This window comes from Leucopleurus acutus (assembly GCF_964270905.1).
Source record: "Leucopleurus acutus genome assembly, chromosome: 3".
NCBI classification, from domain to species: domain Eukaryota; kingdom Metazoa; phylum Chordata; class Mammalia; order Artiodactyla; family Delphinidae; genus Leucopleurus; species Leucopleurus acutus.
This window is the reverse complement of record NC_139145.1, coordinates 87,479,609-87,498,827: the sequence shown is the minus strand read 5'-3', so window position 1 is coordinate 87,498,827 and position 19,219 is coordinate 87,479,609. Positions and strand designations below refer to the sequence as shown.

General features: G+C 34.6%; 1 protein-coding gene across 3 annotated transcripts in view; it reads left to right on the top strand.

The window, feature by feature from the left end:
- The window catches only part of FER (FER tyrosine kinase), a 470,748-nt gene that overhangs the window by 201,364 nt on the left and 250,165 nt on the right, over positions 1-19,219 (top strand). For all 3 annotated transcript variants that reach the window (XM_082836311.1, XM_082836310.1, XM_082836312.1), the window contains one exon: positions 12,380-12,472. In XM_082836311.1, coding sequence (XP_082692437.1) covers positions 12,380-12,472 — 93 coding nt within the window. The remainder of the gene's footprint in view (positions 1-12,379; positions 12,473-19,219) is intronic.

The window sequence follows — 19,219 nt, the reverse complement described above, 5'->3', positions numbered from 1 at the left end:
CTGGGTCTTTTTTTTTTTTTTTAACATCTTTATTGGAGTATAATTGCTTTACATTGTTGTGTTAGTTGCTGCTGTATAACAAAGTGAATCATCTATATGTATACATATATCCTCATATCCCCTCCCTCTTGCATCTCTCTCCCACCCTCCCTATCCCACCCCTCTAGGTGGTCACAAAGCACTGAGCTGATCTCCCTGTGTTATGTGGCTGCTTCCCATTAGCTATCTATTTTACATTTGGTAGTATATATATGTCCATGCCACTATCTCACTTCGTCTCAGCTTACCCTTCCCCCTCCCCGTGTCCTCAAGTCCATTCTCTACGTCTGCGTCTTTACTCCTGTCCTGCCCCTAGGTTCTTCAGAACCAATTTTTTTTAGATTATGTGTATATATATATATATATGTATGTATAAAATGTTAGCATACGATATTTGTTTTTCTCTTTCTGACTTACTTCACTCTGTATGACAGAACCTAGGTCCATCCAAAATGGCTGGGTCTTTAAACAGCTGAATTGTAAGGAAAATATAGGGATGGAGAGGGAACTTATTGATTAAAAGATGCTTAAAGATACATTAAATAAAATTTTTAAAATGTTCAAAACTAAAAGTATAGTGTCTAGGGATGCACACTAAAAACTAAAAATAATGCAAGTGAGTGATTTACTGTGGAAGACATGATAGTGGTAACCTTGGAGGAAGGGATATAGGTGGTTGTGACTGGGACCTGTCTGTCACCTGGAGGCCTTCTGCAGTATTTGGCAAAGTTCTGTTTCTTGAACTGGGTGGTGATTACGAGGACATTTACCTTGATTTATATATTTCTTGTGTTTGATTTTCTGAATCAGTTTTTGTAATGATAAAAAAGGTAAGATACTTTAACTATTCTAATTAAAATATTTGGCAACAATCTCTCCTCTGTCCACCAAATCTAACTTATGGAGTAAAATTGATTTGGAAAATGTATTCATTGATTCACTAAACTTTATGTATATGTGTTAGTACGTGTTTTGCATATCTATACTCCACTGTGTGTGTACTTTATGACAGGCATTATTCTGATGATCTATTGCTATGTAACAGATCATTGCAAAACTTAAAGGCTTAAAACAACCAATTATTCATTTGCTCATGAATCTCTGTTTGGGAAGAGTTCAGTGGGGAAGGCTTATCTGTTCCACGTATCATAAACTGTAACAGTTGGGCTAGAGGCATTAGGATCCACTTCCTAAGTGGTTCACCCACATGACTTGCAGTTTGGGTGCTGCTGGCTGCAAGTTCAACTGAGCTCTTGTTTATCTTCTTGTAGATCTGTCTCTGGGTTGCTTGATGTTTGTTACAGCTTGAGGTGCCTAGGTTCAAGAGTATATGTTCTAAGGAAACCAGAAGGAAGCTGATTGTATGACCTAGCCTCAGAAGTCACGTAATGTCCCTTTCACCATTGTCACATACTCACCCAAAATCAAGTGGAGAGAACATATGCCCCACTTCTCAGTGAAAGAAGAGTCAGAGTCTTTGTGGTAAGAAGGGCATGTGTGATGGAGATATTGTTGAGGCCATTTTGGAGAGTGCAGTATGCCACACGCACTGTCTCAGCTTTGTATACAAAACTGAATGAGATAAAGTCCTTGTCCGCAAGGAGCTCACAGTTCCTTGAAGTTAACAGATAACAGTGAAGTTAACAGATAATTATAACAAGAATGTGATGACAGTAAAGCTTGGGTATTGTCAGAGGACATAAAAAGAATACTCTTGATTTAGAGTACCAGATCTTGGGGTAAAAGTCTGCTTTGGGCCTGAAGAAGGAATAAGAGGTGGACAGGGCAAAAAAAAAGAAAAATATTGGAAGAGTATTTCAGGAAAAGGAAGAAGCATCATGTATCACTTAAGTAAAAGAAAATATGGTGCATTCTAAATCTTCAGTATTTATATATGACCATATTATAGGTATGAAAAGTTAAGTGGAGAGAGATGGGATTGAATAAGTATGTAGGAGCTATATTATAGAAAAAACTTTTTGTGTGAATTGGGATTTTATTGTGAACATAGTGGGGGAGCCATTCAAGATAGTAAACAGCAGAGTGAAATGGTCTGATTTACCTTTTTACAAAGGCCACTCTGGGGGCTTTATAGAGAACAGGAGCAAAGAACAATTGAGGGCAGTAATGCTGGTGCCTGAACTGAAGTCACATCAGGGAGTCCTGAAAGAAAGGGGCTGATTTTAGAGATATTTTACAAACTTTTGAATTTGGTGACTGATTGGATATGGATATGAGGGAGAAGGAATACCAAGATTGACCTCCATATTTCTGCCTTCGGAATTCTGTAGTTGTTGGTGCTAGCCACGAAAGAAAGGCTCATAGGAATAGAAGCAGATTGAACTGGGGGAAGGATAATGAGTTCTAGTTGGAGGTCTGACCTAGAGATGTAGCTTTTGGGCATCATCAGCATGCAGATGATAATTGAAGTGATAGAGACAAATGTGTTTGATTTTGGGGGGGGCAAGAGAGGAGGGCCAAGGATGGTAATGTTGGGTGCCTGACATTTAAGGGGCAGGCAAAGAAAAAGGATGTTGTAAGGGAGAATGAAGTGGAACAACCAGACAGATAGGAGGAAAACCAAGAGGCAGTGATGTTACTGAAGCCTAGGGAAAAGAGGGGAGTCGTCAACAGGGAGACGTTCTGTGGAAAGTCAAATAAAGTACCCAATGGGTTTGGCAACATTGAGATCATGTGGGAGAGCAAATTAAAATTTCAGTGACACGAGAAGCAAGTGGATAACAAGGAATAAGCAGAGACGGTTATATAGTTGATTTTTTTTTTTTTTTCTATCAGCACTTTCAGGTGGCTAAGTTTCAGAGGGAAGGAAAAGTTAGGATAATGATCTGTGGAAAATAAAGTATATTTTAGTTGGACCTCTATCCCAGTGTTGAGATTGATCATTGTGGGTGTCAGTGGTCTTTCATCCATTGATAGAGTACTTCCTAATTATCTGCTGTTCTTGTATAATCTTCTTTCATTAACTCATCTGCTTTATTTTATCACATGAAGCAGAAAGAAAGTAGGCTAAGGTACTTATGATAATGCTTTCATATTGTATCTGGTAGTTTTTTTTTTTTGTTTGTTTGTTTGTTTTATTTTTTAATGAGAGGAAAATTCCAGACTCCTTTTTAAGATCAAAAAAAAATTTTTTTTGGTGAGATACTCTTTTTTCTTTATCCTTTGATAAAGAGGATTATTGTTTAATTAAGATTCATCCTTTATTGAATTGCTGTTTCTCCTGGTATTATTTCAAATGAAAATATTATGTATCAAAATAAAATATTATATTATTTCAAATGAAAATATTATTTCAAATGAAAATATTATATAAATGAAAAAATATTATGTATCTGTCAGTCAGTTCCATAGATATTATACTACAATTTGAGTAGTACCGATAAAAGATTAGGTTTTTACTTGGAATAAAGTATAGCTATGCGAAGGTATTCTGAATTAGAAATATTACAGACTAATCGTATAATTTCAATGACTTCTATGGCCAAGGAAATCATAGATATTTTTGTCTTACTTTTTCTAATCTTCAATATAATGCCTGTCTTCTTTCAGCTTCATATCCATTAGATATAGAGTTCTCTATGCTCTTCGAATTTTAAATGTGAATTGTGAGCTTATCATGACTTAAGCGGGGGTGGGGGTGAAATGCTTTCATTTTTTGTCCTCTGAGAATTTTGTCTTCTGAGAATCTCTGAATATGGCTAAATAGTCTTTTGAGGCTCTGGAAAAATTTTTGCTGTGTCTAAGGCCATGAAAGTATGATTAGAATCAAATGCCCTACACCTATATAGTAGTATTCTAATTCTCTTGGATATGTAAAAACAAAACAAAACAAAATAACTGCGGAGCTTGCTATGTACCTTTGAGCATAGCTATTTGTGTTAAATAGACCTAGATTGGCTGTAAACCACTTCCTCTTTTCCTTACCCATCCTGAGAAGTTGTGAATCCATCTGATTGCTACCAGACATTACAAATATTTGTAGCAGCTTTCCTTCCCCTTTATAAGAAAATTTTCTTCTGTGTAAACTTTTCTGAATCTCAGCTAAAACACATTGCAGCCACTTGTAAGGTAGGAAGTTAATGCTTGGCAAGGAGAAAATATGTCCAATGTGTATCTTGAAACAGGAGAGTTAGCTTGCCTAAGGAATGAAGACAGTGAAGAACAATCTTGGTGCCTTTAAAAGCTGTGCTTTCTAAAATGTGTAGGTCAGGCAAACCTAGGGAAGTTTAGTCAAGACATTTGACATTCCCTTTGGCCATTATTTTAATAAAATATAGCCTCTCGATTTTTAGGGCTGCCACTCCAATTGAACAAATCACTTCTTAACTCTAGTTATATATTGAAATAGAAAGTATATAATCAAAGCCAAAAAGAATGTTGTGGGGTAAAAAATTCATCAGGAATAAAAATTTAAACACCATTTATAACCTTTCAGGTACTTTTATTAGAATCTTCATGAAATTTTGCTCTGAGTGAGATAACTACAGGAAACCTTCCTGGAAAGGCATTATTTTAAGGTTCAGTCATCTCTGTACTCAGAGCTATACAGAGTTTTTACCTCAAACTGATGGATGAAAATATGATTAGTGTTTCTGGGCTATACTTTCTTTGTTATTATATTTTCTATGTGCATTTACAATAGGTATAAATTAAGGTTTCCTCTATAAGGACAGAGATAGACAACGCTAGTTATAAAATCTCTGGAGAACTCAGTAGGAACAAGGGGATTTAGGGAATTTTCAAATTCTCATTATCTCTAAACTTTTTCTCCCATGTAATAATTTTGCTTAATAAAAAATACAATTTTAAATATTTAGAATTATTGTACTATTATTGTACCTTTAATAATTTTGTGAAACCATTGATATGGTTACTTGATGAATACCCACTCTAAATTTTCAGCTGAAAAATTGTAGTTTGGACGATGACACCTAATCAGAGTTCTTTCTGATAGTAAGTATGATATTTGGAGTTACATATTGACTGTTCTAGGCCAGTATGCTCTTTATCACTTATTGATTCTGCTCTGCTTATTGCCTAATGATGAATAGTGAATGAATTTATGAAAATACCAGTATATGCAATGGATGCTTTATTAATTTAAACAGATTAGTGCCTATTGTATAGGAATAGAGACTTGGTCCTGAGATTTCTGGCTTACATAGATAACTCCTTTAGGGATTTTTTTTTTTTTTTTTTTGTAAAGAGCAAGCAGTAGCTGGAGCAGGATGTGTGGTAAAGGGAAAGGTTCATCCTTTCTTCTCTTCATTTCTCTCTCCCACCTCCTTTCTCTTACTTGTTTTCCTATGAGAGCAACTTAAATATAAAAGCTGATGGGACAGTACATCAAAGAGAAATCTATTAGGTTTTTTTTAAGGTGTAAAGTCCTTGGGAGGACAGGAAGGGATGAGGTACAAGTAGAGTGGTCACCCTTTGTGGGAGAGAGACAGCTTCGTGTTTCCATGGGAAGAGAAGGAATGGATTTGTAGGTTTGAAAAGGGAAGTTGAAAGAGTTGCTGGCTTGTAGCTTCCTTCTAAAGAAGCTGTAGAGGGTAGAACAAGGTGGTTTTAGACACGAGAAAAGTAAGAAAGGTTTGAAATGGTTGACAACGGCAGTGGGAGAGTTAAGAAGTGAGTTGGCCAGAGAAATTTCATAGTATGTCAGATATTTAGGGCTCTTTTGAAGTAATAATCATGTGATTCTCCCCAGCAGTGGTGAGTTGCTGAATGCAGAAAGTTGAATCGATCCACCATTAGGGTTTGCTGCCTGGGGACAACAAAGAGACAGGAGAGCAAGGGAATTTAGAATATTGGCAAAAGTGTCAGTGAAATGATGTGTCATGGCATCTCAGTTAGAAAAAGAAGAGAAGAAATGAGCAGGTGATTGATTGGGAGAGATTAGGAGACTCAGAGCCTTAGGGTTTCAGTGATGTTGGAAAATGGTTACAGTGGAACTGGTGAAAGCAAACCAATGGGGTAGGTGCTTGTGGCCAGAAAGAGAGGAGCTGGAATTAGTTAATTTGGAGCTGTTACATGTGAAGATAATGTCCAAGAAAAAGCCATGACTGATGTAAAGTGGAGGAGAATGTTTTCCCTCCTACTGCCTCATAATGAAAGCCTCATGACAGCATTTCTTGAAGTGAATTTTGCAGAATAATATTTCTTCCAAAAAAAGAGTGCATGTACTAATGCATTATTGAGGCTCTGAGACATGTTGCATTTAAGAAATCTGTTTAAATTTGTTTAACTGAGCAGTTCCAAAATCTGTGGAATTACTGAACCTTTTGTAATATAACATCTATTAATAACCATCTAAACTAGGGTTTTCACCAACATGTTGAGCAGTTATTTTGTGTGTCATGTGCTGAAACTGTTAAGTAATAGGAATAAGTAAGAGTAATCATCACAACATAGTAAGTGTTTATTTTGCAAATAATTTTTACATTTATGTTAATGTATTTCAATATTAAAATATTTATTCTCCTGTTGAAAGTAAATATGTGTCCAAAACATTAAAAATGTTAGTGCATTATTTTGTTAGTGACAATTGTGATATTTGTAATCGTTTATTAGAAATCTTCAGTTACTCATGGATATTCCAGGAAGGCCTGCTGTATTCATTCTATGTAGCAGTCAAGTAAGGCAGATTAGTTAAAGCAAAAAAGAGAGTTTATCCACTCACATAACGGATATATCCGGAAATTCAAACCATGTCATCAAGAATTTGTCTGTCTTCATTTCTCACCTTTTATCTATTAACTTCATTCTCAGGCAGGTGGTACCAGCAATCCCATAGTGTGGAAGTTTCTCTTAGAAAGGGGTTGAGGGTGAGACATATGCTTAGAACATAACTGACTTCTTTCTAAAACACGTTTCCCAGTTGGATTTTATTTGCTGATAATGGAAGCGTAACATTATAAGCGCCACATTCCTTTCTTTAAAATTTATTCTTTTTTGTTATTTAAGTCATGATTTTCTTTTGGGTCCTGCAGTTGCTGATTCCATTCTAATAAAGTCTTGACTGAGGCCTTGAAACTTGAAATGTTCTCAGTTATTAGTTCCAGTAACAAAAGGAGCTCTGAACAGATAAGAGGATTATTGATACATGTGCAGTATGAAAATATCAAACAGTAAAACCATTCATGAAACTTCTTAGATAAAGTTGAAAACTTAAAATGTTTACAGAAATGAAATATGTACATAGTAGTCTTTATGGTGTCCTTGTGAGGTCCTCTGCAGAAAATATAAAACCAATAAACTTCATCTCCCCTACCCCCCAAGAGCAATCAACAAAAGAAAACAAACAAAAAACCAAAAAACAAGAAAACCAAAACAGAATAACAAGAAAAATTTTTGTGATGTCTGGAGTTTAACCCTTTCAATAATCTTCTGAGGAACATAGTCTTTAAAGGCCTGTTGTGATAATTGACTGCTTTAGAAAATGGTAGTTAAATTCAAGTCTGTAACTTTTGATAAATTAATGGCTTCTTTGTCATACTGAAGACCCTTAAATTGTGTCTTTTTATTTTCTTGGTTTGTGAATAAAGGTAAATAAAATTATGACAGGTAGGTTACTTGTCTTAATAAAATACATATGAATGCTGCATCCTGTTTGAATATAGAAAGTCATAAGAGATGTTCATTCTTACCTCATAACCAAAATAAGGAGGATAAAGTACAAAATAATGGTTAAAAAAAATACTCATCAGGGATCTGAGGACAGAAAGAAACCTAAATGAACCAAAGTCCAGAACTAGTGGCAAGCCTTTCATAGGAAACAAAAACAAAACCAAAAAACAAACAAACAAAAAACCTGTGACTACTTCCATCCTTGGTGGAACTGTGTGATAAGAAGAAACTTCCATCGAAGGGAATAAGAAGTCAACTCAACAAACTTTTAACAAGCTTGTAAGAACAGTGTGTAGGCTGGTGTGACAGATGAGAATCTGGAGGAGCCCTCCCCACAGAGTGAGGCAGCATCCACTCACCAGCATTTACTCAAGGGTCTTCACCAAGTGGAGCAGAGAATCAGAGAAGGAGACTTGAGAAAGATACTCCAAATGAAGTTCTCCCTGCACCAAAAAGGTGGTACACTGTTGTTGGGGGGTGGGTGGTGTTTGAGGCTTTTGGACAGGAGGACTGAGCACTCTGGATTTTCACCAACAGAAGAAAATACGAAATCCCTCCCAAGTTGATTCTCTTCAGGGAATTCTGGGTCTTCACAGAGTACAGGGCAATGGCTTTCCAAAGGCTAGGAAGGAGGGTAGAAAGTTATCTTAGGGTAGAAAGTTATCTTAGATATATAAAGTAGTGGGTGAGCCTGGAGAGTAAAGAGAACTCCCTAGTGCCCGCCTATCCCACACCCCTCCCAAAAAAGAGGGTGCTGGAATCTTGCCAGGGCTCAGATTCCATTCCTAGCTGAAGAAAAACTCTTGATCTAGCCCCAAATATTTGAAGCTGGTGGTGAACTAATTCAAACCAGAGCAGCAGCAGAGGCAAGGCCCAACTTATTAACTACAGCCCCAATTCTAGCAGCCTGACAGAAAAAAGGAGTATGTGTGCCTCTTTCTTGAGGTAAATATTATTGAATTCAGATTCTACTGTTTTTTTATACAAACCATCTGGCACACAATCAAAGGTTATATGGTCCACTAAAAAGTAAGAAATGTGACCCACAGCTAAGAAAATAAGCAGACTCAGAGATGGCCCAGGTATTGGAATTATCAATGTCTTTAATGTAGCTTTTACAAAAATACTAAGGGATCTAATAGAAAAGATAGACAATGTATATGAAAAGATGGAGAAGTTCAGCAGCAATGTGGATGCTATAAAAAATAGAAATTCTAGAACGAAAAATATAGTATCAGTGCTGAGCAATTCATTAGATGGACTTGTCAGTAGACTGGACACAGCGAGGAAAATTATAGTGAGCTTTGAAGACAGGTTGACAGAAAGTATTCACAAAGAAGCAAAAAGAGAAAAATAGGTAATAGACTGTTTGAGATCATGGGGTAATATCAAAAGGGCTAACATACATGTAATTAGAATCTAAGGAAGAAAGGAGAGAGGGAGGTGGGAGTAGAAACATATTTGAAGAGACAATGGTTAAGTGTTTTCCAACATTTTCAACCCACAGGTCCAGGAAATTTAACAGATCCCAAGCAGGATAATTAAAAGAAAAAAAATTACATGTACTTATTTCCTAGTTGATTATAAAAGCAGTGAGAGAAAAAAGAAACATTATGTATAGGGGAGTAATGACATGAATTCTAGCTGACTTCATACCAGAAGCAATGGAGACCAGAAGACAAAGTGCTGGAAGAAAAAAAAAAGCCATCGACTTTTAATTCTATATCCTGTGAAAATATCCTTAAAAAAATAAAGGCAAGCAGCACTTTACAACCACTGGGATGATGATAATCAGAAAAACAGAAATAACAAGTGTTGGTGAGGATGTGGAGAAGTTAGAAGGCACATCCGTTGCTGGTGGGAACGTAAAGTGGTGCAGCCACTGTGAAAGAAGTTTGGCTGTTCCTCAAGAAGGTAAACGTAGAATTACCATATGACCGAGCAATTCCACTCCTAGATAAATCCCTGAAAGAGTTGAAAACAGATACCCAAGTTCATGTGTATGAATGTTCATAGCAGCACTATTCACAATAGCCAAAAGATGGAAGCAGCCCAAATGTCCTTGTCAATATTAGTAAAACCCAAATAATAATAATAGCTAATATTATAAGCATTCATTATGGTAAAGGAGAGAGAGAGGAGAAAAGAAGGGAAAATGGGAGGCAGAGAGGGAAGAGGGAGGAGAGATAAGGAAGCTGCTGTGAGAAAGATATATTCAGCTTACACAGGTAATGGCAAAGGAATTATTTTGATCTGTTCAAAATAATTTATTAAATAGAATAACGAGCTTGGGAATAATGAATAATAATGGTGAATAATGAATAATTTATTAAATAGAATAATGAGCTTCGTGAGGGTGTGGCTGAAATTGGTAAAGTGCCTTGATTACTAGACATAGGGACCGCTAATGAAATACTTTCATTCTCATCGTAATGTATTCTTTGTTTAATAATTTATTAGTTTAAGCAAAGAAGATAAATGTACTGCCCTATTATTATATCCCTTAATTGTTTTAAAAGCAGAATTTCAGTTAAGATGTCTTGATAATTTAACTCATAGTACTGTAAGTTTTAAAAAACTGAAATGCACAGTTGCTTACTGAGCAAAATCTATTAGTACTTAAATTGTTGAGTCAGTGAGGTGCTCAAAAGGAAACTGTTTGGTGTACATCTTGCACTACTGGATACTTTATTAAAAGAATTATAATACATTTTTGCTCATACATTTGAGAAAATCTCCATGGAACATGAATTATATTTCTATATTGAACAGGGAGGGAGCTGATTATAGCCTGAGGCTTGGGATTTATGTCCCTGGAGAAATCATTTAAGAAGATACAGAGTCAAGAAAGCAGGAAGAATGACAGAAAGCTTTACAACCTAAGTTTCGTTGAACTCCATTCGGTTTTACTATAAATTTCCTTAGCATCATTATTTTAAGACAAAATCTTAATCATTCAAATGTTCCTTTTGCACATTTAGTTTCCAATTTCATTATTTCAAAATATGAAAATGCTTGACTTAGCAAGGGGGCTTTCTTTTAATAAATGTTCTTAATATGCAAGCATCAAAGAAAAAAAGACAGCATGACAAACTAGGTTACTAGACAGTGAATACTTCTAAAATGGTTTCTCTTCAGTCAGAACCCAATTGCTAAAATAAATCAATTAGAAACTGTTTTATACTTAAATTGTATACCGTGATGGGATGGGAATAGAAACTGTGTATCCTTCATTCTCTCCTGCAAATCAATATCTGCAAAAGACTAAGTTATTTATTTATAAATGCATTCCTTTTATGAAGGACATATTGATATTTGAAGTATTTCATTTATATTATAGAGTTATCAACAGTTGAGAATTTTTTTCAGGAGACAGTCTTCTCTAGCGTTATAATTTCCCTGTAGTTATTTCTCACAAAATCCCTCCAAATTTCATGGCTGCTTTGCATAAGTAGTCCCAGAGATATTTGGCCCTCAGCCTGGAGTTTGAGCATGAATGTTATCTTTTTCTTGAATCTTATTGCCTACTGACTTGAATAAGTATCTGACTGTTCCTACAGGGCCAAATAATCACTTTCATCGTTCCTTCTAATAATGTTATTAGATTGAGTTTATTTACGGAAGTCTGTAAGAAATAATATATGGTTATTGCTTCAACAAGCTATTATTAACAAAAAAGTGTTCCATTGTTACCTTTCACTCTCCGTAGTTCATCCTTCCATTGGGGAACAAGTTCTGAGGGTACCCTCAGGCAGGATATAACTAATTGTCCTAAGCGGAGTAACTCTGGTTGCCAGCCTGATGCAGTGGGCTCTTCTATGAAAGTTTCATCAATAATCAATGCAATGCAAATGATTGGGGAGTTGAACAATGGTCACGAACTTTTCGAGATGAAGATTTTTATCTAGTCCAGTGTCCTCCTGTTTACTGATATGGAAACTTAAGAGCCACAATAGTTAAGTGATTTGCCCAGACTTACACCCTTTTTCCCTTCTGACATCAATAACCTTATTGTTTCTACCTTAGTGCCTCCTTTAAGAGCCTTGCTTTGAGAACTGTTGTGTGCTTTTTGGTTAAAGTTGTTCATTTTTAATTACCGTGGCATCTAAATAGACTGTCATTTGGAAGAGCTGGGGTGTTTGGGATTTTTTTTTAAATCTATTTCTAGTGCTTGAGAAATCTTCTGAAATAAAAACATTTGGGAAGGCGAAAACTGTTAAAAAGGTATAGCCAAGATGTGGAGAATGGAAGAGTGGGGAGTAAGGCATATACAGCAGTTGTTTTGTAATTAAATTTATGAAGAATATGTCACAACTACAGTACTATCTGAAATTTTCTGTTAGACTGGTTCCTTCTAGCTGTGTCTTTTTGTTTTTCCTCTGAGTGCTAATATTTGGTTTTCTCTGTGTTTCCTTAGCATTTCTTGTTTTCTCTCATCTCATGAATTTCTATTTCTTTCTTGTTTTTCCCCAAATCATGACATTTATTGAGGGACCAGGAAAATAAAATGCTATAGAGTTCATATGCGTTTGGTTATTTTTCATTCTTAATGTTAGGAAGCTTACATTTTATTTACTTGGAAGACAGAGTGGATGGACATAAGCTTGGATAAATACCAAAATACCTAGCATAACTGTGTATATACTAGATAGTTTACTACTGCTGAAGGCTTCTTTCTTAATCTCTCCAGGAAAGGAAGGAGAGGCTGTCCAAATTTGAGTCTATTCGTCATTCAATTGCTGGAATCATTAGGTCTCCAAAGTCTGCACTGGGCTCTTCAACAGTAAGTAGGATGAACTCTCTATGCTACTGAAAATAGTCATTGTCTACCTTCTTTCTGATATACCAATGAATATAATATGTAAACTTGTATTTATGAATGGAAAGGTAAGTACACAATTTAACTTTTTGTGGGCATATGAGTCTGTGTATATATGTGTATATTAAAATCCCTAGTAACAGTGATGTAGGCAGGAAAGAAACTTGTATTGTAGATTTTCTGTACTACATATAAGTAGTTACAGGGAGTATTTTATGTACTTTGGGGCTTTATTAGAAGAAAAATATAAACAAGTTTCTTTTACAGTGAAACATGTTTTTATAATAGGGATTACTGTATATCTATTTTTAAAATGTATCAGTTTATATGTGTGTTCATATCTTTAAGAACATTTTAATTAGATAATTGAAGTCCGTTTGAAATTTGGGCTAGGCACATCACAGTAATGCATAGAATATTAATTATCCCTAGTAATAGCAGCTATAGGCAAGCAAGATAAAAAATATTCTTATCTCATTTATATATAAAATTATAAAGTATTTTTCTTACTTCATGACCTATAAAACTAAATTATCAAACTTTTTATTCTAGCCATGCCTCATTCACAGTAGAGCTTTATAATAGTATTTTATTGAATGATGGTTAAAATGATATTCAGTACAAATTAATTACATGCTTTTCCCCCCATCTTGTGAAGTTTCTACAGAATAATATCTTAATATCATTTCTTATTCTTTAAAAGTTCAGCTAAGACAATGTGACCTCCTCTTATTTAGAAAAAAAAAGTGTTTCCTAACCTTTTATTAGTTAAATGTCCATTCACATTTTGGATTTATTTGCTCTAATTCCTTTTTAATATAAAACACATGTTCCCATATTTATTCCACTCAGGCAACAATCTTTTATGTACAATTGTGGCAAAGCATCAAGTGTTTTAATTAACAAAAAAGCAGGAAATTATATTTTTGTGTAAAAGAGATAGATTTTAACCTTTGATGCTGCCATTGTCACTTCCAATATGCTGAAGTGTTCTATGGGAGTAGAACTAATGCAGACCATCTCATATGGCATTAAATAGCAAGTGAAAATAAAAATAATTATGGGCAAGAGCTACATGATAGAGTAAGTCTCTTTCAAATCTTATCTCCTACTTTTGTTTTCTTAAATTTACAACTTTACAGATAAATACTAGTTCATAGGACTTGTTTTGTTATGATTTGACAGTCAAAATAAAGTATAGGAGACTTGATTAAGAGTTTATAAGAAGTTTCAGAGACTCTATGAAGAGAGTCTTTTGATAACTTTTATTAGAAGAAAAAAGAAAAACAAGTCTAAAAAAGGAAATATTTAAAAATAGTTTTTTAAAAAAGAAAAACAAACGTAGTTCTTGAGAAGAAATGTTCAGATACCTCAGTGAACCGTTTATAAAATTATTTAACATTAAAATGAGTCAGTGAAACACAGGACATAATTAAGTTGTAATTAACTCACCTTTATTTCAGTTAGGTCAGAGGTCTTTGTGCCAGCACCTAATAGCTGATTTGTGAAAGGTGTCCCCCACCATTTTTTCTTCCTGTGTGCTGTTAGAGATCAAGCTTGACTTGAGTAAAATGTCTGAAATACTTGAGAGCCAAGGCTCATTATAAACTCAAGGTTTCCTTTAGTTTTATTTTTAGATGGAAATGTAGGAGAGTGGAATTTAGAGCTTAAAAAGTTTAGCTAATGACAGAAAAATAAGAATTCTATGGGAATGGGGTACCATTTCCCATGTTTGTTTTTTTCCCTACATTACTTTGAAGTTCATTGTTATGGAAGTTCAGCTTTTGGCTCTAGACAGAGGCAGTTTTGATAAATCAGCGTTGATCTGAGGACGAGAGAGGTTTTTTCTTTCAAGACACACTAATTTACATCTAAAATAAAAAAAATCCTATTTGTTCATTAAGATGAAGTTGTATAGGGTTGGCATTCCTAAAAGTGTGTCAGGTATAGTATGTACAATCTTCATAATTAATTGGTATAAACCATAACTTTTTGAATATTTGAAAGTATTTGCATATTTTCTCCACTTAAAAGTAAAATTATTATAAGTAATTTTACTTAATAAAATACTTAAGTAATTTTACTGAAGAATAAAATTACTTTATTCTTCAGTAAAATTACTAAATTGACAGTGATTGATATAGGTTAAAATTTGGTGTTTACAAACTGCTTTTACCTGAAATGAAGTGCCTTTCCCACAAAACATGTGCCTCATTCAGATATACATTTTTAATAAATTTATGAACATCCTTGAAGCTATGAAATGCCCATTTCATTTAAGAATATGTTCCCTCTGTTAATTGAGAATTCTAGGGAATGGTCACTTCCCCCAGTTGATCACATTTTTATCTTCATGATTAAGGCAATCATTATCTCCATCAGTTAAGTGCCCTTTGATATTGCCTGATTTATTCAGAAATTTCATGAACTAAAAAGATTGAGATAGTCTGTAGTTTATGATGTGTGGTACACTATGAATAAAGGTACAGAACTATTTCTGTGAGGTGTTAGATATCCTATTTATTTGAAGAAGATTTTCCCCTTGACTACAGAGGTAACTGAGGTTTTAAGTCACTGCGAATGTGAAGGTTTCAGGTATTAAGTATGATAATCTAAGATGGATAAAATTTAGAGGCTCCTTAATTGTAATTTAAAATTTTTTTCTGACCTAATTTAGTATTTTTTGGAGTATTCTAGTTTGGTAAAGGTAACATAGAGGAAGGAAAATTTTTAATTTCTATAAATGATTTTTTTCTTCATAAAAAAACATTTTTTAAAACCCTGCAAAATGGCAGACTTACGCCTATTTAAATTATTTTATTGTGATATACTTCACTCAACAGAAAAATCAGCATTTCAAAGTGTACACACAGTGGTTTTAGTATATTCATTATGTTGTGCAACCATCACCACTATAGAATTCCTGAACCTTTCAGTCTCCGCAATAAGCAACTGCATTTCTGTTAACAATTAGTCTTAATTCCCCCCCTTTTCAATTTTCTGGTAATCACTCATCTATTTTTCATCCCTATGGATTTGCCTATTCTGGACATTTCACATAAAAAGAGTCACACAATGTGTGACCGTTTTTGTCTAGTTTCTTTCAACTTAATGTAATGTTTTCAAGGTTCATCCATGTTGTATCATGTATCAATACTTCATTCCTTTTTATGACTGAATAATCCCTTGTATGGATTTATCATATATTGTTTATCCATTCATCAGCTGATGGACATTTGGGTTGTTCCACCTTTGGCTATTATGAATAATGCTGCAATGAACATTCACATGCAAGTTTTTAAGTGAATGTATGTTTTCAGTTCTTTCAGTTATATACCGAGGAATTGCTGGGTTGTGTGGTAATTCTATGTTTAAGTTTTTGAGGAACTGCCAAACTGTTTTCCACAGTGGTTGCAACATTTTGCATTCCCACCAGCAATGTATATAATGCATGAGTTTTCCAATTTCTCTACAGTCTCAATGCTTGTTATTTTTTCATTTTTTAAAAATTATAGGCATCCTAGTAAATATGAAGTGGTATCTCATTGTAGTTTTATTTGCATTTTCCTGATGACTAATGGTGTTAAGCATCTTTTAATGTGATTATTGGTCACTTGCACATGTTCTTCAGAGATATTACTGTTCATATCCTTTGCACACGTTTTAATTGGTGGTATTTTTCATTGTTGAGTTATGAGTTCTTTATATATTCAGGGTACAAGCCCCTTTTCAGATATATAATTTGAAAAAAATTTTTCTCATTTTGTGAATTGTCTTTTCACTTTCTTGGTAATGTTCTTTGACACACAAAAGTTTTAAATTTTGCCAAAGTCCAATTTATCTAATTTTCTTTCATTTCACATGCTTTTGGTGTTGTATCTAAAAAACCATTGACTAATGCAAGGTCATGCCAGTTTTCACCTGTGTTTCCTTCTAGAGTTTTATAGTTTTAGCTTTTACATGTAGGTCTTTGATCCATTACAAGTTAATAGCTGTGTATGGTGTGAGGTAGACATCCAAATTCATTTTTTTTCTGTGTGGAAGCATGTTTAATTTAAAATCTTAAAAAAGCAGCAACTATGAAATCACTGTTTGTTCACTCAAATAAACATACAAAAATTGGAACTAGAGAGCATAATTTTAGATAAAATAAAACAATTAATTGCATTATACATAGGGAAATGAATTAATCATGATAATATTCCCATTGAACTTATCATAGCTACTTATTTTACCATTTTTTTGCAGTGTGACTAAAATGTAGAGCTATCTGTGAAGACAGTCTAATGGAACACTTTGATCAATAGTGTTGCTAGAAGGAAGAATGTTAGATAATTAGCTTTAGATGAATCTGGCTTTAACTGAATACAGTATCTGATGTCAGCTCCAAGCATGTTTTCTTTTTTTTCCACTGTACTAAAAGAGTTAAATAACCTATACATAGTACCTCCACGTATTGAGGTCTGCTCCACAGCCAGCATCTTTCCATGCTTCAGGAGGTTATAAATTTGCATTGAGGACTATGTCTCCTAGACTGCTTCTGAAGTCAAGGACAGAGGTGTTAGACAGGATTCATAGTATAATCTGAAAGCCTACTGGCAATCAAGAGGGTCCATTTCCATTGAAAATCTTTCAAACCACAATATATTTGATGAGATCTGTTCTAGTCATGTCAAGAATACTGCCCTTTCTCCAGAGCCATTGCTTTACTGCAGAATTTTTGTTATAAGTGGCTGAGCAAACAGTTTGTTCCATCTTACAGCCCCTTGTGAGTACTAGTTGTTCACTGATCTGTGGAGTACAGAACACCCTTATAATAGTAGCACTCTTTGAAAAATGTTCTTTAAAACCAGAATAAAGCACATTTTGCTCCAGATAATTGTTCTTTAGATGTCAGAAGAATTACTATTCTTTTGTCTCTTTAAAATTAATATTTTTCTGGATTCTGTTGACATATAGTTTATTTTAATTTTTGAATTACTTTGCATTTGAATTTAGAAAATAAAAATACTGAAAAATAAAGATGTGCATCCATTATATATAATAATATAGTAAATAAGATTTGTTTATTTGCTTCTATTTAGAAAATGAGCAAACTATCATTTAGCTCTGTTTAAGTTGTATATCAGTTATCATGTTGGTATTGTAACACTTGGCTTCCACCATTGGCATAGGGCAATATAGTTATTTTCATTCATAACATAATAAATTGCTTATTTTTTTTAGTGTTTTCCTTTGTGTCTAGCAGAACAACCTTGTACTTCTTTTGACAAGGCGTGTTGTTAAGTTCAGCTTAAATATTATGTATTTTAAACCTTGGTTGTCTTCCTTTATTCTGAAGGTCTTAGTATTTATTTATTTATTTATTTAGCCCAGACACTCAGATGTAGAAAAATGAGAAACAACAGAAAATAAAAATTAAATTTCTTGCATCATATCACTGACATAAATACACTGAATTCTCCAATATAGTTAGCCATGTTTAGGAAAACTAAATATTATTCTCAGAGTTGCAAGTTTTGAATCACTAGTATTATCATACATAATTTTTCAAGAAGAGCTTATCAGGATTTATTTTCTTTAATTTCATTATATAGAGAGTAAATCTGTACTTTTATGTGTTTGCTCAAATGCTTAAAACAAATAACCCACATCATGTCAGAATGATGCTATATTCCATATACGCAATCCCAACTTGATGATAAATGTTTAAATTTACTGAGCTATGATTTCACACTGACTCATTAGAATGATCTGGTAATAGTTTTAGTTGAGATGTGTAGTATAACATTGGCACTGAATAGTTAATGGACTAAAATGTTATTGTTGATACTGTGGCACATTTTATATGTAATATTGCATGAAATTAAGGTAAGGATATTTGATACAGAAAAAATAAAGCTGTAGAAAAAATTGCAGTGATATGATGGGATGAGGGAGAATGAATCAAAGTCACAAGCACAATTGGAAAAAGTAAATGGATAAAAAAGGTAAAGAAAAAAGAATGATTACTAATAAAGAGAAGATGAGTAAGGGAACTAAAGCAGGGGAAAAAAAGAGCAAAGTGAGGGGAAATCAGAAGGTAGTGGAGGAAGCAGAAGTGTGAGACCAAAAATGAATGACTTTTAAGAAAATATATTTTGCTAGAGATAGTGTCTCTTGTTAGAGATCCGAGAAGGTGCATAAAAAGGCAATCGGGAGTGGGGGGGGGAGACCTTCAAGATGGCGAAAGAGTAAGATGCGGAGATCACCTTCCTCTCCACGAATACATCAGAAATACATCTACATGTGGAACAACTCCTACAGAATACCTACTGAACGCTAGCAGAAGACCTCAGATGTCCCAAAAGGCAAGAAAGACCCTAGGTACCTGGGTAGGGCAAAAGAAAAAAGAAGAAACAAAGACAAAAGAATATGGATGGGACCTGCACCAATGGGAGGGAGCTGTGAAGGAGGAAAAGTTTCCACACACTAGGAAGCCCCTTCATTGGCAGAGACTCTGGGGGGTGGAGGGGGGAAGCTTCAGAGCCACGGAGGAGAACCAGCAACAGGGGTGTGGAGGGCAAAGGGGAGAGATTCCTGCACAGAGGATCGGTGCCGACCAGCACTCACCAGCCCAAGAGGCTTGTCTGCTCACCCGCCGGGGCCGGGGGTTGCTGGGAGCTGAAGCTCGGATCCCAGGGAGAGGACTGGGGTTGACTGCGTGAACAC